A 20,410-nucleotide genomic window follows, 5' to 3' on the forward strand; every position below is an offset into this window, starting at 1 on the left:
CCTGCCCAGCCTCAACACTGCCTCTGTCCAGCCCCAGCCCCACTCATTATCCACCTGGGGTCATTGCCCCACATTCCCTGCTCCCCCGGGGCCGGGGTCCCTCTCCTCTCTGGGAGAGGGTTTCATTCTACCTCTTGGGGTGTGGGGTGACCGATCGGGGCGGGGCGGCGGCTGTGTGCAGCCCCCCGCAGGGAGCCCCAAGCCGCACCAGCTGCAGACGCCGCGGGGCGTGGGGTCCCCCCCCGGGAGCTGAACCAGCCCACCAGCGCCCGGCCCGCCCAGCCGGCCCACGTGAGGCGCTGCCCGCTCGGTCACAGGGGCGGGGTGGGCCGCGGAAAGTTTGGAAGCGCCCGGGGCAGGCGCCTGCAGCATGGAGGTGCCCGCTGTGAACCTCAAGGTACCGGGGCGGGGGACAAGGGCTGCGGCTCAGCGCCGGCGGGGGTGGCGCCGGATCCCCCGGGAGGCTGAGCCCCCTTGCTCCCAGGCGTGTGCAGGGGGTCTCCGTGCAGCGCCGAGCACCTGGTTAGCGTAACCCCGCTCCTGAGCCCACGCAACAACGGGGAAAACAGCGGATCTGTCCCACGGGAACATGGCACCCTGTGAGCGGTAGGGTGAGGGGTCTTCAGCTCAGGAGTACCGCTGCACAGCCCTGTCCCCAACCTCCTCCCCCCCCCGCATTCTGTCTACACACAAATCAGTCTGACTCCGGGCCCCAAGCACTCAGGACCCCCGTTCCTAAGGACGCTGCTAGGGAGGTGGGTCAGAGCCTGGGTCGCCCTGTAACTTGGGTCCAAACACTTGTCATTTTTTTAATGTAGACACAGCTCAAGCTGCAGACCCAAGCCAGCAGGTGTGTGTTGCACAGTAGGGCTGCGAGACCCTTGCGGCCAGCAGCTGTTCAGCTCATGTTTCCAGGGCAGTGTGGATGCTCAAACCCTGGCTTGGAAATACCAAACCCACAAGCCCTGGTCCCACAGACCTGGGTTAACAGTGCAGTGGAGACATGCCCCCAGGGACTATCCTCTAAACCCAATAGATAAGGATACGTCAGACAGGAGGGTGGCTTTTATTTTGACAATCTCCCTGTAAAGGTCCCATGACTCTTGACCAAGCATTTACCCAAGCAAGGGTCAAAATTCCCCTTCTGCTGTAGGCTGCACTGGATACAGATGCCCCTGGCTGTGCACTCCAGGGAGAGCTGTATTCACACAGTGCAGGTGACTTGTCGCTCTCTCGCTGACATTGGGTGTTGGTTTGATCAAAGATAGTGACTCATTCTTCCCTTAGAGAAGCAAATTTTTCTGTGGCTCAGTGGGGAGCTGCAATCTTGAGGGGTGGGTGCTGGAGGCTGGCTTTCTCGCTCGGTCTGTTTTTGTCTTCAAACCTTCGCAAGAATCTCCCCTGGCTACAACTGGTGGGGCTTCTAATTTGGCCTGTGCCCACCAGAAGCTAGGAGGCCAGGCGGGGTGCTGAGGTGAGAAACTGGGCTAGGACTCTGTCCTTACAGAGCTGGCACGTGACAATTTGCTTTGGAGAGAGTGCAAAGAAGTTCCTTAAACTCTGTTACATTCGTATCATGTATTTGTGCCACCCAGGACAGGGTCTTGTTGTGCCAAACATCAGAAAATATACACATTTCCTACAAGGAAGGAGGGAGTATTTATATCTATGTTTCCTTCTTGCAGCATTAACCCAGTTAGTTATTAACCCTGACATGCATTTTGCATGTACCCATAGCTCCCTTTAACTACAGGGCAAGTTCTGGGGGCAAGAAGACTGCAGCAGCGACAGTTGGTTAATTAACCATGTTTTTTAGCTGCTGACACTTGATCTTGGATAAAATTCTACACAAGTTTTCAGACTCAGAATGGACTTGGCTGCTGTTGGGCAGAGCATTTTAGGAAGTGATCCAAATATCCTGGCAGTTTCTGTATAGCTGAAAACGGCTATGTTTTTTTTTGTTTTGTTTTAACGTGTAGGCTGTAGGGCATAGTTTCTAATCTGCAGGGTTGAAACCTTTACTGTATAGCTAGTGGCCAGAGACAGATGCCGATGAGTGGCCTCTCCTGATATGGATCAGAGTCAACACCTTGGTGAGAAGCCCGTCCTCCTTGGAGAAATCCCAGCTGGGAAAGGGAGGAAGCTAGAATTCCTCTGCGGGGGTTGAGTCCTTGGACTCTGCTCAGGGACTCTTTCAACTGGTGTTTGACTTGGCTGTCTGATGAAACTGAGGCCTTCTGCACATTTTCACTGCTGTAAGAGAGCAGAGCCTTTCTCCTCAGAGCTCCCTGGCTGTTAGGGGGTGTCCAAGACTAGTTTATCTTTCCTTATCCTCCATTTGGGAGGGGGGGAATCCTGTTCTGCATAAATATTTTCAGGCCCTTCCTCAGCGGCTTATAGCTTTGCCCAAGCTGTAGCAGAAATGAAATTGATATGGATCTTGTCATTTTTTGTCAATGTCTGCGGGATTATGAATAGCTGTTAAATTAACCAGAGTCTTGTCAGTTTTACTGGGCTGAAGCTTGAGGAAGTTAGGAGGACCAGCACTGGAGCTGTCAGTCTGCAGCCTTGGGAAAGCATCACTGGTTAAGTTTGCATCCAGAAGGCTGTGTTCACAACCATGAAGTCTAGGCACTTTTATGTGGCATGTTAAAACAAAAGTTTAGATTTTACTGATTCGTGGCTTCCCACTTCCCTCTGCAAGGAAAGCTTTTTTCACTTGCTAGAGGCAAGTAGGAAATTATGTTTTCAAGTGCTGATCATGTGGCTTGCACATTCTGGTGTTTTTAGAACACTGAATTCTGGGTGACTCTTACTATGGATAATCAGGGCTATTGTGAGAATTTCTGGGGCCCGGGAACACTTGAAAGATCTTGCACTAGTCCATGTTTTTAAACTCTTAACTTTATTGTCTGAGCACCACAAACACAAAGCATAATAGTGAACAACAAAGACACTAATTAAGATAGCAAACAAAATGTGCACTAAATATCTGTTGTACAATGGACGGGGGGGGGGGAAGCTGTTTTGAATTAAATTTCTCTCTTTAAAGTTTGGCTCCGCTAGGCCCCCTGAGGAAGCAGGGGCCCATGGAATTATCTTGGTGGCTTTTTTATCTTAAGTGACTTCATAGGTGCTGGAACTAGAGGTGTTGGGGGTCCTGCAGCACCCCCTGGCTTGAAGTGGTTTCCATTATATACAGGGTTTACAGTTTGGTTCAATAGCTCTCAGCGTCTCCAGTATACAAATTGTTCCAGCATCCCTAAGTGACTTGTGAAAACAAGCAGAAAGACAGCAATACAAACTGATATCTGTTTATCTTCAGAGTATGTGCTGCAGGAGCTTTCCCGTGGTGGTGCCCTTCTAGTGTATCCCATCAAGGCTCTGGTGGGAGGATGACCAGTGTTCTCTGTATCTATTCACCCTTGTTGTCTCTGTTGAACCTGCCTGTTGTGTTGTGGATCCTTATTGTATTACAGTAGCGCCTAAAGGACTTATTGTGGTAGGAGCTGAAGAAATATATAACGAGAGAAATCGCTGCCCCAAAGAGCTTACCATCTAAATAGACAAAACAGACCGAGGGTGGAAAGAAGGAAAGATTATCCCCACTTCAAATGTTGGGACCTGATTGAGTGACTTGCCCAAGGTCACACACAGGCAATCGGTGTCAGAGTGAAGGATTGACCCCAGATCTCCTGAGTTTCCAGTTAGTCTTTAACCGAGTGACCATCCTTCTAGTCAGCGTGGAATCCTTTAAAAGGGAAGCGTGGGTACAAGGGCTCATCCAAAAACCTTTCCACCGTTAATGTCTCTGTCAATTCTAGACTGAGGCTTAATAACAGAGTTTGTTTCCTTAGAAGAAAAAAGTTCAGCCATCCAGGATTAAATCCTTGAGCAAAAAGAAGGGAATTAATCCTTCCCACATACACCTATAAGAGCTGGCCTGCAAAGTGGTTTGTGTAATCTGGCATAGGCAAAGATACCAATTAGAAATGTATTCTTGGCACCATACTGATTTAAGATGCCGCTCTGAACTGGACTGAAACCACAACTAACCTCACAGCTGTCAGAGAAGGATATCTTGTCACTACCAGCCAAGCCTAGTAATGAGGAAAGAAAAGGCCCCATATCACCTTGCCAATCCCCTAAAACAGTCGGTCCTGGAATAGCAAGGCTCTGACCCTCCCTCATCTGTGTGGCTAAGCATGCCTCCTCTTTTAATAACTGCAGTATTGGACCAGACAGCTTTATGGGGGCGGGGGGAAAGCTACCAAATTATGTTAAATGGTGAGGCTTTAGGGGGTCTAGTGAATATGTAACGTGCAATTAAATTTTACATAATTAAGAGCTTCTCTGATATTGTGATAGTCTCTTGAGTAAACACTATTTGCATTTCTCCTTTTTGTACAGGCACATCCTGTATTTTACTGATTAGCAGATTGTGTGTAGTCTCCAGGGTGAAATGGGGGAGAAGCAGCATTTTGTAGCCTTTCATGAACAACTGAAATAAAAATCAACATTAAAACCCTGTTTAAATGGCTTTTGATGTTGTGACAAAATCCAGCCTACCTAGTGTTAATGCATAGTCCCAGCTATGCCAAGGTATTGCATCTATACAGGAACAGTATTGCATCTTAAGCCGTACGCGCTGTGATATCTAGGCAGAACGGGGTAAGTTAAGGATGAGGGGCTACTCTTCGTTTTGAATTTCCTGGTTTTTGCTTGTTTGTATTGCAGCTTTACTGGTTATTCGCATTTTAAAAAGCAACAGTCTTTGTGTTAAACTGGAGAGTGGAGGAAAGGTCTTTATGACCGAGGCTCTGTGCCGAGATCCAGGAGAGACCAATAGCGTCTCAGAGCTGTCAGTTTGTCCTGTGTTTGCACAGCCCCTAGCACCATGGAGTCCTGATCCCTGACTGGGGCTCTTAGGTGCTACAGTAATACAGATGAATAATGATCCTGGATTCAGTTCCCAGCTCTGCCACAGCCTATCTCTGTGGCCATGGGCAAGTCACTTCACCTCTCTGTACTTCCATTTGTAAGGTGGTAATGCTACGACTTCCTTTTTCCGTCCTGTCTCTTAGATTGTTCTCTGAGGAAAGGATGGTCCTTTATTGTGTTTGATCCTTGAGGGCTCTAGGTGGTCCTGTGAACAAAGAATGACACTTGAGTGCATGCGCTACATATTAGATGGCTCAGTAAATGCAATGAGATAGGGATTGGGTGCAGAACTCTTCCTACAATATCTAGACACGCCAAAATCGTTCCTAAATTTGCGTGTAATGCATGTGGACTGTAAGGGCTGGATAGAGACACGCTGACACCCGTTGAGAAGTCCCAGTGATTTCAGTAGGACGATTGCTTTGCGTAAGTTAAGGTATTGCTATGGGGCTCTAAATGATGAAGTGTGGTGGGGTTGATGTCATTTTCGTTGAGCACCTCTCTCATACGATCTCTTTAGTGATTGAAAACTTTGCCAGGAGATCTGGAACCAAGTGTTGCAGTCAATATGAGCTAATTGAGAGCATCTTTGATTTTTTTCCCTGTGGTTCCACATCAAAACTCGTCATGTTTTAGAGAGAGCTCCACCCACCCGTTGTACCAACGGAACATACATCCTATATTTCTCTGCAGGCCAAAGGTGTCTTAGGGAGTGGTAATGGAGCACAAATTGTTTGGACTCAGCAGGTTCATTGTGTCATTTTTCATGCTGCTGCTCATTCAGAAAGTGGAAGTTCACAGAGGAGGCCCAGGGCACCTTTCCAGCTGTAAATCAAATTAAACACAAACGGAGAGAAAATGTCCTGCAATGCATGGAGAATAAGAGTGTCTCCTTGGTTACAGAAAATCTCAAACGACCAGGAAGAGAATGCTTGTGCTGCTCGTTTGCTTTGTTGTAAGCCTCTAGCTTCTGCCATTTGCCTAATTAAACACAATGGTCAGAGCCCTTCCTGTAAATATTTGTATTGTGACAGTGCCTTGAATGTCATTGCCATGCAAGGAGTTGGGATCTGATTGTTCTACTCCCATTGACTTCAGTGAGAGTGGAGGGAATTCAGCACCTTGCAGGACTGGCCCTGGATTTTTTTTAGCAGGCATCTGGGAGGTTGAATGTCATGGTTTCTGTCTTCAGACCTGGCGAGGTGGCGCTGGGGCTGAGCGCTGTCTCTGAACAGAATGGCAGGGGGGAAGGGAGAAAGCATATTAAATCCTCTGTGCCAGCAGGCAGGGACTTCTGCTGAGGGCTGATACAAAATGGCCTTGCAATGGGAGCCAGGGCCCCAGGGCTGGGACACCTATTCAGTGGCATTTTAAATGCGCTAATCAAGTGTAGATCAGATTGCCAGGCCTTCTAGTCAAACTGTTATCTGGTTCCAAAATCAATAACCCGTTTAAAAATCCTAACCGGGCCCTGAATAATGTGCTCAAAGAGGCAAGAAAAGGAACAAATTGCCACCAGATCGAAAGAAGCCCAGCAGCAGAGGCCAAGGGAAATGGCAGTGTCCATTGTGCCTCTGCAAACCAGCTCTTTGAACTGGTCTGTTTCTATGGCCTGGCTGGCGCTCTTTGCTTTCCTTGCCCTTTGAAGCCAGTAAGAACCATTTCCCTCCAGTTTTCCCCCGTTTCTCAGACTTTCTGACCTGTCTTCTCTCTGCTCTCCTGCAGGCAATCGTTCTGGTGCACTGGCTGCTCACGACATGGTGAGTCATTGGTACGCTGCTCGGGACCTGGTGAGAAGAGGGGGTTCTTGAGAACCGAGTCAGCTTGCGATGGGTTGGGTCACAGAAACTCCCTCAAGACGGTCACTAGATGTGCTGGGATCCCACTGAGAACAAACCCTTCTGCCAGAAAAGGCTTCCCTCCACTCTGCACCAGTCTGCTCCAGCACTGACCAAGAGGTTGGGCCACACCCCCCTGCTCTTCACAGAGATTAAGATTCACTTAGCCCAGGGGTTTCTCAGTTAACTGGGACTTTCCCAGCACCCAGTATTCAGTCTTTCTGGGAGCCTAAACCCCAAATACATCTATTTTACTCTTATAAAATTTATACAGGGTAAACTCGTAAATTGTCTGCCCAATATAACACTGATAGACGTGCCCAGCTGTTTGCTCCCCCAGGTATTAATTACTTACTCTGGGTTAATTACTAAACAGACGTGATTTTATTAAGTACAACAAGTAGGATTGAAGTGGTTCCAAGTAATAACAGACAGAACAAAGTAAATCACCAAGTAAAATAAAGCGAAACAGGCCAGTCTAAGGCTAATACCTTTCAGAAAGTGATTACAGATGAAATCTCACCCTCTGAGATGTTCCAGTAGGCTTCTTTCACAGACTGGACTCCTTCCTACTCTGTGCCCAATCCTTTTCAGACCAACGTTGTATGTTATGGCCTGGGTCTAGCAATCATTCACATCCCCATAGCTACTGTCCTTTATTCCAGTTTCTTTCAGGCATCTCTTTGGGGTGGAGAGACCATCTCTTGAGCCAGTTAAAGACAAAATGGAGAGGCTTCCAGGGCCTTTTATATTCTCTCTCTCTCTTGTGGGCGGAAACCCCTTTGTTCTTCTGTGCAAAATCACAGCAACGAGATGGAGTTTGTAGCCACCTGGGCAAGTCACATGTCCATGAACGAGCCAACTTTTTGCAGGCTGACCCCATTGTATACATGTTAGTTTGAACATTCCCAGGAAAGCTCAGATGCAGATTGGTGTCTCCCAAAGTCTGTTGTCAGTTAAGTGTTTCTTGGTTGGGCACTTACTGAGAATAGCTCTTTCTCAAGAAGCTGACCAAATGCTTCACCGAGGCTACGTAGAATTAAAACACGTTGAGATATAAGTACATAGCCAATATTCATAACTTCAAATACAAAAATGATTCACACATACAGACAGCATAATCATAACCAGCAAATTACAACCTTTCTATAGACACCTTACTTGACCGCCTTTGTACAAGATTTGGTGCAACTACAGGACTTTGGTTGCAACAATGATCTATACGGTTATAGTTCATGTCATTAACATCACACCACTGTTTTGGTGTTGGGGGAGCAGTCTCCGTACAGCATTGTTCTCTGCCTGGCTATAATATAAGCACAGCACAGTTGTGTTGGTATGAACCTGGGGTGGCTTCTCTCTTAAGTCATGCCCCTGCCCCGTGAGCTTTTTCACAAGCGAAGCTGGGTCCTTTTTGGGTGGCAGCATAAGGCAAAAGCCAATGAAATGTGTCTCCAAATGACTCACTGATTAATTCTTCTCTCTGTGTTGGTCCTGGGTAGTGCTCCAGCGTGGTGTTGGGGGTACCTTCATGCTGGGCGTTCTGTCTTTCAGATACAAGGTAAAAGTGACAAACCACATGGAACTTAACGCTTGGCTGGTGTAAATCGGTGTTGCTCTGTCAGCTTCAAGAGAATGAGCTGGGAACCAGGCCCAGGGCTTCCTGTCTTTCTCCTGCCTTCTTACATGGCTTTGCAGGAGGGCTGCCACCTACTGAGCAGTTCCTTGTGGCTAGAGTTCCCTATGCGGTGGGCTCCCTCTGCTCTGCTTTCCCTTTTAGAGCCACCCACAGCCTTCCTTGTAAGTCCTGCCGCCCTCCTCTTGGGGCTGCGTTAATGACCTCCAACCGTTCCACCAGCAGAGTCCCATCACCACAATACATCAGGTCACACTTTGCTCTGGCTCTTCTGCCGTCCACACAAAGCTCGTCCCTTGCCACCTCTGGCTCTTTGCAGACTCGTCTCTCATTGCTGTCTCTCCCTGGAGTTTGTGGCTTCCTTCTCTTACCAGCATTTCCCCTGTTCTGAGGAAGAAGACTGTTTATATACTACCTGCCTCAAGAAAGCTCCACCTGATTGGCTGGAAAAGAGGGGAGTCCTGACCCATCCTACACTACAGGGCTCCTGATCCCGAGCGCTTAAACCCCAAGACACTGTTCCTTTTCCTCCCATCAAACTCCTAATTCCATGAGATCGGTTCCTCTCTTCAATTACCAGGGCTTTTCCTGAGCCTTTGCTCATTCCAGCTTCTTGGAACAGGGTCTTCTGGCCCCCTCTACTCTGAAAGAGCCAGTATACCCCATTATAGGCCCTTATCACTGTGATTTCTGAATACCTATCAGTCTTTATAACCCCCCTGTGAGGTAGGGCAGTGCTATTAGCCCTCATTTCACAGGTGGGGAACTGAGGCACCAAGAAGCTAATGACTTGCCCAAGGTCACACACAGAGAGTCCATGGCAGAGCAGAGTTTTGAACCCAGGTCGCCTTGGCTGGTCCCTCACCATGGAATCATCCTTTCTTGACCACCTAGGGCCATTTAAAAATCTTTTGTCATGGTTAGCACAAGCAAGATTAACTCGGGTGTCCTGCCCAAATTTCCGTGCATATGTATTAATGCATCTCTGAGGCATTCTTTGTCATAGTATCTGGATACGAATTATATCGGTATGAAGTAGCAGAAAATTGCTCGGGATGGCTGAACAGAACTCCCTGCCAGTCTGTCGCCTTTTAGATTTAAGATGCTACTCAGGAAGAATCAAACCAAGATAGCTGGGGCCAGTTCCACCAGCCACTGTCTTAGGAAGAAGCTTGCTGGAAAAAGCTGAGTTTTGCAGTGCATCCTGCATTATATCCTGTCTATGACCCCTGTAGCTTTAATTGACTATAATACCCTTCACTTCTTGTTCTAAACTGCCCTCATGCTGTTGTGGGCTGCTAAACAGCTGTCATTTCCCCATGGAGGTGGCTGCATTTCAGTGACAGGTGAAGATCACACTATCTATATAGGTCAAGAGAGAGAGTGGGACCGTGAAAGCACTTTGGAATCTTTCAGCATTAAGGTGCATAATGAATGTAAGAAGCTGTCAATTATTTGATTTACACTGCAGCAATGCTTAAAGGTCCCTGTGACAGAGAGTTTCTGTGGGGCCCATTGTATTAAATTTAAGAATGGCTTATGTATGGGCTAGGCAGAATTCAATTTTTATCTTTTGATCATTTCAATGGTCAATGTTGTTTTTTTGGTTTCTTTTGAAGCATTTTTTTTGTTAGATTTTTATCAGTTTAAATGCCAGTTGTGGGAAATTACGGGGGATATCAGACAATGAAGGGAGTCCAGTAATAATTATTCAGCGATGGTAGATGTTGCGATTTGTAAAGCTTTATCACTGTTAAAACACAAGCTGTCAATGTCGCAATATTGACAAAATATACAAAGTCGATGTCCTTAAATCAAACTCGATTAAGTTCTCAAGCAGTGTTTTTCTTACTTTGCCTAGCTGTACGTTTTGATCATCATCGATGGAAATATTTTTTGTCAGGGTGTGTGTGCGTATTTGCATGCATGTGTAGTGAAATCGATGTTTGTAAACATTTACCAATACAAATCGAACCTTTTCAAGCCTATTTATGTATCCATGTGGGCCAGAGAGCGTATGCAATTCCAAGGGGAGGGTTACCAGCATTCCTCCAGGAACCAAAAGCAGCAGGGAGCGATTATGGTGAATCACTTAGTTTGTAAACCCCTCCAGAGCAGTATAGCTTGTATACGCTGGGTCAAACTGGATTTTTCAGAAACCAACAGACCAAGAAAGGACTTTTGGTATAAAAAGGCTGAGTTTAAACTGTCTTGGGGCCTGCCTTCTGATCCAGCAAATGGACAGAACCTTCTGTCCATGGTGGGACCCCCAACCCTTGTGGAAGGGCTGGAAAGACATTGGCCTCCTCTAGGGCCCCATTAGACTGCTGGGTGACTCCTGATACGTTTAGTGTGTGTGTTTAAGCCTGTTTATTGTTTCCATTATGTTTTCTCTATGATGCTTTTACCCTAAGAATAAATGTACTTGTTTGAAAGAGCTGTGTGATAACTTGTGCTGGCACCACACTGTTCATAGCCCTTGGGGAGGGAGCAGTGCATAGGGGCTTGCTGTTAGGCAATCTGTCTTGCTGAGGATATCACAGTGTAAGGCAGGGAGCTGGGCAACCTTAAAATCCCCTAATCAGAAGGGAATGGGACAAGGCTTTCTGTCCAGAGACAGGTGGTGGCTGATGACCTGACCGGGCAGTCCTGGAGTGGACCATGGAGGTGGGGATACAGGTGCAGTTACCCTGAAACTGACAGTACCAAACAAGGTCCAGGCTCCATTGCAGTAGGTACAGTACCCACACCTTGCAAGAGCTGGTTTCTGCCCCATGCAGCTTGCAGTCTCAACTGACTTCATCCTGAATCAAAGCATTAGCCTAACTGTTGTCTGTAACATTTATTTTTGTGTAGGCTTGGAAGCCTTAGATTTTTATCTGTAAACGTCAATAAACATTGATTTCACCATACACACACAAGTTAAGGAACAAATATTTCTACTGAAAATATAAATTTACACATAGGCAAAGTACGAAAAAGGCTGCTTGAGAACTTTAGAGTTTGATTGAAGGCTAAAATGTTTGATGTATGATATTGACAATTTGTGTTAACTTTTTGAATCTCAAGTTCTGTCATTAAATAATTAGTTGGACTCCCTCCATAATGTCCTGCGACTGTGGAAATGTAAATGGATAAAACTAAAAAAAAGCTTAAAAATAAATAGATATTAGCTGTTGAAATTATTTAAAAAATGAATTCTGCCAAGCGTGCTTATGTGATTAGATTTTTAGATGTAAATAAATCTCCATAACAGGGTGGGGGTAAATATATCTCTGCAATGGAGGCCAGCTGGGAACAGTGTTCTGAACAAACATCAAGAGACCCTAAAGAAAAAATCCTAACCTTTTGTTTGTAGGGGATTTGATTGTGCGAATTGCATGCGTGTGCTGTAGGAAATGCTTGAGCTTAATTGGCCTCACAGCTGATGTTGGGATGATAGATATAACTCTGGGAAAGGTTAACTGAGATTGGAGGGCAATCATCAGCTTCTTCTGATTGTTGGTGCAGAGACCCTATAGTAGCAAATGAAGAGATCTTGTAGTAGTAATTCTTGGCTCTTACCCGTGATTGATCCAGAAAGCTGATAATTCCTATATATGCAGAGTTCTAGGGATGGGGATGTAATCTCCTCATATTGCTGGAATCAGTTATGAAGATAACCCCAGAGTCTTACCTGCAGAGGAAAACCCGCCATATTGTGGGAACAGATCTAGCATTCCGTATCAAAATCTTGCAGCACACAGATCTAAGGATGAGGATTGAATTCCAGTGGTTAAGATCACACTGGTCACACTAGGTATGTTCTGAGTGTTTTTTTTTTTTTTTTTTGTGTGCCTTGTCTGCCAGGGGATGCTTGGAGTTTTCGGACTCCTACACATGGGGAAACTTCACCGTCCTGGCAGTGGGGGTTTGGGCAATTGCTCAGCGGGATTCCGTCGATGCAATAATCATGGTAAGTCTGGGGACAGGCACCTTCCCGAACGGGCTCTATAAGAGGGTGTTGTGGGGGAGATGTCCCTGCTTTTAAGGAGAGAGGAGCAAAAATTGCTGAGAGTCTATTCCGCTTTTCAATGGTGCTCGAAATTGAAAAGGGCACTTCCGACTCTCAGGCAGCCAGATTTTCAGAATAGCTCAGCTCTTGTTTAGGGACCTAACTGAAGGTTAAATGTGCTCAGCACCCATTGTTCCTAATGGGATCCACTAGATGCTGAGCACTCGTGGCCTTTACTGGATGAACTCCTTAACCATGCATCGACAAGAAAGAGGCCGCCGCCGCTGCCACCAGCACTGCTTTAAAACAAACCACAGTGTTCAGCTTGTTTGTAGAAATAAATTGGCCTGCCTCTTTGAAAGGGACCCATTCGAATTAAAAAAACAGTCTCTCAGCTTCTTGCCTACTGCTGGTAGAAGTAAGACCTAAGATGACTGTAACTAAAATATATTGGAGAGACTATTTTCTGCTTTTTAAGCCTTGTGCATTTAACAGCATTCTGTCTGGTCAGTTTCAGTGTTTTCCCTTGATATGCAGTTTGTCCTGTTGTTCCCTCCGATTTGTGTAGGCCTTTCAGATGATAAGGGAAAGAAATATGTTTTTTTTTAAATAGGCAATTTGATTGTGAAGCAACAAAAATTGGCAGCGGGACTTAGGCAGGTGTAGGACAGGGAAAGTACTGTTAACTTTTTGAATTAACTAGGCCCTAATCCTGCAAAAACTTACACACATACTTACCTTTAGGCATTGTGAGTGATCTTATTGAACCCTATGGGATGAATTACAGCGGTATAGCTAAGTATGTGTATAAGTCTGGTGTCCACAGTTCATGAAGGACTAATAAATTGGAGAGGGTTCAAAGTGGAGCCAGGAGAATGCTCAAAGGATTAAAAAACCTGCCTTATGGCGATAGACTCAAGGAACTGTTTAACAAGAGAAAATTAAGAGATGACTTGATAAGTTTATAAGTAGCTACATAGAATACATATTTCATAATGGGCTTTTCTGTCTAGCTGATAAAGATCTAACAAGATCCTGTGGCTGGAAGCTGAAACTAGACAAATTTTAGACTGGAAATAAAGCATACGTTATAACAGTGAGGGGAATTAACCACTGGAACAATTTCCCAATTCTCCATTAGAGACCTTTTTTAAATCAAGACTGGATGTTTTTCTAAAAGATAGAATCTAGTTCAAACAAGAATTATTCCGGGTGAGTTCTGTGACCTGTGTTATGTCAGAGGTCAGACTAGATGATCTGACCTTAGAATCTACGATACATCTTTACAGAGTGCCTGCAAAGAGTCAGTAGCTGGTTAACGTAATATATTAAACAACAAATATTTGATTTTTTATGAACACAGAATATTGAATCTGAAAATTAAAAGAATGTAATGTACTCTCTATGCTTGGGCTTGGATACCACAGTGAGGGCGGCAGTATAAAAGCACTAGGATAGAGCATTAATGCTCCATGTTTACTCTCAGCATTTCACTCAGCTTGGACAATTCAGATAAGTGACTCAGTTTCACTTTGCCTCTTGTGTGCTAGCACAAAGCTAGTGTTAGGGCCACAGCCACTTTAGAGGAATATTGAAATCCTCACATACGGTATTCTTTTAAATCTGATACCACCTGAATCCCTGATTGGAACTGCTAAGTGTTACTGCAGTACAAATATGAAATTTGTGTCCACCTTAGACATGTCAAATCTCATTTCATACCAATGCTAGGTTTTTGGACCTAGCCTGACTTGGCAAAGGGTCCCACCGAAGACTCTGATCTGCTTTCCCCCTCCCTCCCCGCCCGAGCTCAAAGTGCTGCATGTATTTTAAAAATAAATCTCTCTCTCACCCTGGAAAATACAAATGAGAAGGAAAAAAGGTCTGAGCCAGGTGAGGAGGAGGAATTGTAAATATGAAACCAAGAGTCGTCGTATTAGGCCAGGAGTCGGCAACCTTTCAGAAGTGCTGTGCCGAGTCTTCATTTATTCACGCTAATTTAAGGTTTCGCGTGCCAGTAATACATTTTAAAGTTTTTAGAAGGTCTCTTTCTATAACTAAACTATAGTTGTATGTAAAGTAAATAAGGTTTTTAAAATGTTTAAGAAGCTCCATTTAAAATTAAATTAAAATGCAGAGCCCCCTGGCCCAGTGGCTAGGACCCGGGCAGCGTGAGTGCCACTGAAAATCAGCATGCGTGCTGCCTTCGGCACACGTGCCATAGGTTGCCTACCCCTGTATTAGGAAAATCCATCTTTTACAGGGAAAAGTGTAAGGTGTTAAGAAATGAGCAGGAAGGGGGTGAGACATCTGTCAAGGGTGTGTGAATTCCATATGCTAGAGGCCACCATGGTTACAATTTCGTGCTGACCTGGAGGTAAGGCAAAGTAAAGCCGGTGGCATGTGAGTGCAGATGTTCGAGGATGGAGACGCGTTACCTCCCGAGACTCTAATTTCCATTGCTTTGGGCTGTTTGGCTCTTGGTGGTGAATCAAATTTCCAATCAATGTCCTTGTGTTTCTGATTTCCAGTTCCTGATTGGCCTGTTGATCACGATCCTCCTGGACATCATTAACATCAGCCTCTTCTATCCCCGGCATAGCTCTCTAAGTGACCTGGAGCGCTTCACTTCGGGCATGGCCATCTTCAGCCTCCTCCTCAAACCCCTGTCATGCCTCTTTGTCTATCAGATGTACCGGGAGCGTGGGGGAGAGTACGTCGTCAACCTAGGTAGGAGGCCACTCATCCAGTTCCTGTTGTCGGTCTGGGCTTATCCTGCCTTCTGGATCCTTCATGCCTGTTCTCGATCTGGGATACGCACAGCTGGATTCTGCCTGTTCTAGCGGGTCTTTCTCTTGCCCAGTCTGTGTTCTCACCTTCTTGTGCCCCAAGTTTGTTTCATGCTTTGTGGGTTTTTTATGTTCTCCCTCTTCCCTTGCAGACCTGGAGTCCTCACCCGACAGCCGCTTTACCTGTGACAGTATTGGCTCCAGAGCTATCCCCCTTGTCTGACATAACTGAGCTGCCTGGCTCCTCTTCCTTCTCCCTTAGCTGTGTGCGTCCCATGGCCGGACGGAAGCCTTTGTGTCTGTCTTCCTCACTAACCAGTTCTGTTCCTGCTGGCTGTGACTAGGGCAGAAGGAAGGAGGAGAGGGAAGAAATGAAAGCCTGTTGAGAGAACAGGGGCAAGGTGTGGGGGTTGGATGCCTTACATATGAGGTCGCATTGCCTAGACAACTGAGCATGGATGTGAAAGTCTGGCTTCTCATCCCAGCCTTGTTGTGACACCTTGGGTCAAATTGTTTTAATCTGTGCCTCGGTTTCCCCTTCTGAAACATGGGGCTAATATTTACCTCACAGGGGGGAATGTTGTGAGGAATAGGTGATGTCTCCAGTGTCCTGGATAGGTCAAACATGTCACTAGTTTACAGTTCCTCAGTGACGACCGCAGAGAAAAGAGGGTGTTAGCTGCCGTGAAACGACCTTCTGCTGTGTGTATGGGGCAAGCCCTGAGTCTGAACTAGCTGGCTTGCAAATCCCCACTGAGCTGCTCTTTTGGGGCATCCTTGGCAGAGGGGCCTGTAAGTGGAGGCTGCAAAGCGAATTCTGTGCCTGTCACTAGCCTTGCTGCTGCCCTCCTCACCCTTCCTGCACAGGGTACCATGCACTCTGGAGCCTGCTTTTTGCCTCCTAAAAACCTCTCAAACAGCAGCTTTCCACCCTCGTCTCTTTGGAGAGCAGCTGGGGCTAATGCACCACTCCACCACCCCCAGCTCTGAACTCCCTGGCTTGTAGGAAAGTGGAGAGGTGTTAGAAGGTCCTTGCTTTGCTGCTTCTGTGCTACTGCAGAGGATAAGGCCTCCCATGGAAGCGGGCACTGTAGAATCCAGAAGATGGGATCAGCTTGGGCATCTGGGGCTGCCAGCTGTAGGATTCCAGTCTCATCCCACCTAGTGTAATGGGGAACAGCTTTGATGCCTGCCAGTCTCTCTCCTGCCGCGCCGTTCATGAAGCTGCAAGCAGAAAGCGGAGGTGCCAGTCCCTGTGGGTTCTCAGCACAGTCTTGCCAGGCACCTGGGCACAAGCCACGTCCATGAGCTGCTTTCTGTGCTTGTAACCCAGACTTCCCATCTGCTTGCTCGTAGCAGGAAGAGTAGGTGTCGTTGAGCAATGAGTGCCATTTCCTTCACCTCTCTAGGTGTTAGGTGCTGTCCCTTCCAGCCCAAGAGTGAGCCCTGCATGTAGATCTTGTCTCTAGCCTTAAGCAGCTCCGTCATTAGACCGAACCCAATAAAAACTGTAGCACTAGTTTCCTGCGCTAGCCCAAACTGGCTTCACTGCAGCCTTTTGGTACAAGGCGTGAGTCACTGATGAGGCTAACAAGTTTACCAAACACCCCTTTCTGTTAGCTTTTCCCAGTGGCACCTTCATGCCACCAGGTCTGTTCCACTGCAGTGCAACTATTCCACGTTGTTCCCCTTATGTATTTTCCTGGTCACTACTTAGTCAGTTTAGTTCTATGCAAAATAGCCGTCTGTTGCTTGGCAGCTCCCCCAGCCCCCTGCCTGCTTTCAGCAGGGGCTGTCACATGAGTCAGTGACTAGCATTTGATTTAAATAATTTTCTAGCTCATGACAGTTGATCAGCCTAGATAGACAAAAAGCTTCTCTCTCTCTCGTTGCCATGAGGCTATATCAAGGCTCTGTAAGATGCTTAACACTGCAAACTGTGTTTGTACCGTTATCAGGGCCCAGTTGTATTTTAAGACTGTGCCCAAGTGTGATTCACTTTGCTTTGTGACTGGGTCCTCAGAGATACGAGGCTGGACTTATTAGGAAGAGAGACTGATGCGTGAATCATGCATTCAGCTCTTCCTCATTTCCACCAGCTAGAAATGGTGCCCCCTGGATTCATTTAGTGCAGCGGGGGTTCAGTCTCCCCTGGCCCCACAGGAAACTGTTCAAACAGGCCGAAACAAACTGTATTTCAGCAGCATGTCTCCTGTGAGTAATTGTGGGTCCGGCTATTCGACTCAGCCTCGTGGCTGCAAAAGTAGTACCTCAGTGAAAGAAAAGCAGCCCTGGCTGCTTGTTCTGAGTGAAGATCTAGAACTCATCACCTCCACCTATTAAAACTATTTTGCTTCAGACCAGCCCTTCTCCAGCTAGCTGTGCAGCTGTGTGCATGCTCCTGGTACCATACTTCTTCCAGGAACTCTCTCTCTCTGCATAAGTGTTAGGTCCCTTCTTCAGGATAAATCTAGTTGGAGTGGAGGACCCCACTTACAGCATGATTGTACTACACCATTATTAAAACACCTGATGTGCAGTTGTAACTGTAGAGGACCTTGGGGCATCAGTGTTTATTATTCGGAGCTAATGGCAACAGTGGTGTCTAGAATTAGCCATGCAGGAGCACGCTGGTCCGTCCCTTCTGATATCCTGCACCTGGCCATTGCCCAGTTCTGCTTCAGAAAAAAGCTGTAATGCAACTGGCAAATGGTGCATTGCTAAGCAAGGAGGTGGGTGAGGGAGGCTTTTCTACCCCCAGTGCTAATTGTCCTTGGAAGGAAGAGTGCTTTTACTTGAATGAGCGTAATTACAGATAGCATGCGTCACAAAATTCCTTAGGTGCAAGGAAAGCAAAGGTGCAATTGATGTGATGCAGTGCTGGACTGCACATTCATTTTATGTGACTTCCTGAGCTGGCATTGTCTGAAAGCTTCATCTCTTCCTCCCCATGCAGGTTTCTTCAGCCTGGGCCGGGATCGCAGCTCATACCAGTCGATTGATCAGCACGATGAGCCTTGCCCGTACCCTGATCTGGACAGCAAGCCAACCCCACATCCCTTCTGAGGCTCCCCCCCTCTTGCCAGAAACAGAGAGCAGGATCTCACTGATGTCTTCCACCCAGCAACAAATTAAAAACTACCCCTCACTGTTTTCCCCCCCTATTGGAGTAGGCTCTAAAATGAGCAAGCAGCAGAGGATCTACTTTTACTCTCCTCCCTTTGAACATCCATCCCTTCCTGACGGTGTGTAGGTGGATTGGGTCCTGCAGTGAGTTCAGAATGTCCCAGAGAAGTCAGTTTAAGAACCATAGGTCTGTCTAACCCTACCACGCCCTGTCCCATAATGTCACTATTGTCTGAGTTATTGCAAGAACCTTCCCTGTAGTCTCCCAGATCCTACGCTCTGCAGCTCCTGCATCACCGATACATCTCACTACCCAAGATGTTCGTGAAGAAGCTGGTTTAAAAGGCTCTTTGAAATGTCCATCTGATTGGGCAGCAGTCTACTGAGCCAGTGGGGGTGACCTTGGTCATATGGATAAATCTCACAAGTGGTTGCCGCTGGAGTTCACAGACACTCTCCTGTTTCAGTAAGGTGTGGTGGATGAACATAAAGTTGTGTTCATGTGAGTAAATGCCCAGGCTAGCTGAGAGTAATTGCACACAGCTGGGCTGAGAGAAGGTGGGTCTGCAGGGCCAATGAATTCTTATTCTCCCTCTGCCTACTCTTGGGTTTTCATTTGTTGTTTGTATGCAGGTGTCAAGTCCACAAGGACACTGTGTGATGACTGTTACTTGTATGTTGTAAATATGTGCCTTAAAACACACATTTGTCTTCACTTGGCATCTAAATAGAACTAATTTTTTTCTAAAATAAAACGAGCACCTTAGCGCTGACAGAATTCTGTGTTAAAAATTACACCACTTGCCCCACTGCCTCATCTGTAATGTGGGGAAATTCCGAATGAGTTAGAATTAAGCCCAGTGGCATGGGAGAGTGGTAAAAGAAGAAACAGCCTTTCATTTCCACTCAGTTACTGGTTCAAGTCCAGCACAGGACATTGTGGGAGAGTTTGCATTGTAGTTAATCAGGGTGGAGTGGATGACATGTCTTTCTGGGACTGCCACAGAGATAAAGGTCTGTCTCATGCGGGTGTCCCAGTAGTAGGGTGACCAGATAGCAAGTGTGAAAACTCAGGACAGAGAGCGGGGGGGTAATAGGTGCCTATATAAGAAAAAGCTCCCCAAAATTGGAACTGTCCCCATTTTTATGGCTGATCACCCTACCCAGTAGTATCCCATTTTAAACAGACACTGTTAACCATCTCTTGTATTCTATTATTAATCATCAGACTTCACATTTTTTCTAGTGCCTTTTGTGGGAAAATCACTGCGGCTTACAAACAAATCACAACATTCCTGGAAGGCAGGTGCTCCATAAACAACAGATTGCTAAAGGGATGCAGAGTGCCCTAAGAGCGCTACCCCTGCAGGAGTGTACAAAATCTAGTATTTTCCAGAGATCCTCCTTTTTAAACTGACAGCAGGCTACCTCCACACAGAAATACAGAAGGTGTCAGGTGGAATACACCCACACCCCCTGATTTGCAGGATTTTGGTTCTAAGGTGTTTACTTGCCCTACCTTCTTCATTATCAGCTGGAGACAGTTTTCTGGATTCAAAACAACTATCCCTGTTACTTATATTTCCTAGGCTGCTGCCAAGAAATAATAGCGATTAAAAAACAGAGGCACAGCTTTTTGTAGGACCTAAGTAAAGCTGACCCAGCACCTTTTGAAGATAAAGAGAACCTGCAGTGTCTTATCTTTAAAATCTGGAGATTTTTAAAGCTGATCTGGTGATTTGATGGTTCTGACTCCTGATTTTTTGGTGGCTGGGGGTTGGCAAGTTATGCCTGGTAAGTGGATGTTATGACCCTCATTCACGGATGGGGAAACTGAGGTACAAAGAGTTTTTTTTCCTCCTCCTTCTGGTGGTTCGGTTGTAAAACAAGATCAGGCAAGTCTGCTGCACACGCAGCTCAGCGGGGGGCTTTTACCCCCGGGGCTCAGTGAATTCCCACGGTGCTGTCCCTGGCCTGCGTGGGCAGGGCCCGGCTCTTGGGAGCTCGGCGGCGCCGGCTGAGGGGCGGGGGAAGCCGCTGCCACCGGCCCGCCACGTGCGCGCCCCGCCGGGGTGCCCAAGCGGGC

At 46.7% G+C, this 20,410-nt stretch overlaps 1 protein-coding gene across 1 annotated transcript; it reads left to right on the forward strand.

Moving 5' to 3' along the window:
• Positions 1 to 306: 306 nt before the first annotated feature.
• Positions 307 to 19,102, forward strand: AGTRAP (angiotensin II receptor associated protein). Its single transcript, XM_032775413.2, has 5 exons — positions 307 to 397; positions 6,667 to 6,701; positions 12,265 to 12,370; positions 14,941 to 15,139; positions 18,155 to 19,102. The coding sequence occupies exons 1-5, from the start codon at positions 371 to 373 to the stop codon at positions 18,262 to 18,264; spliced, it is 477 nt and encodes a 158-aa protein (XP_032631304.1). The 5' UTR covers positions 307 to 370; the 3' UTR covers positions 18,265 to 19,102.
• The last annotated feature ends 1,308 nt before the right edge of the window (positions 19,103 to 20,410 follow it).

This window comes from Chelonoidis abingdonii, chromosome 23 (genome assembly GCF_003597395.2).
Source record: "Chelonoidis abingdonii isolate Lonesome George chromosome 23, CheloAbing_2.0, whole genome shotgun sequence".
NCBI lineage: Eukaryota > Metazoa > Chordata > Testudines > Testudinidae > Chelonoidis > Chelonoidis abingdonii.

Bases quoted from the DNA above. Each gene is read 5' to 3' on its own strand.
- AGTRAP (XM_032775413.2), top strand. From the start codon at position 371: ATGGAGGTGCCCGCTGTGAACCTCAAG. The intron at 6,702-12,264 runs GTGAGTCATTGG...CTTGTCTGCCAG, and splicing joins CACTGGCTGCTCACGACATG to GGGATGCTTGGAGTTTTCGG. The intron at 12,371-14,940 runs GTAAGTCTGGGG...TCTGATTTCCAG, and splicing joins CCGTCGATGCAATAATCATG to TTCCTGATTGGCCTGTTGAT.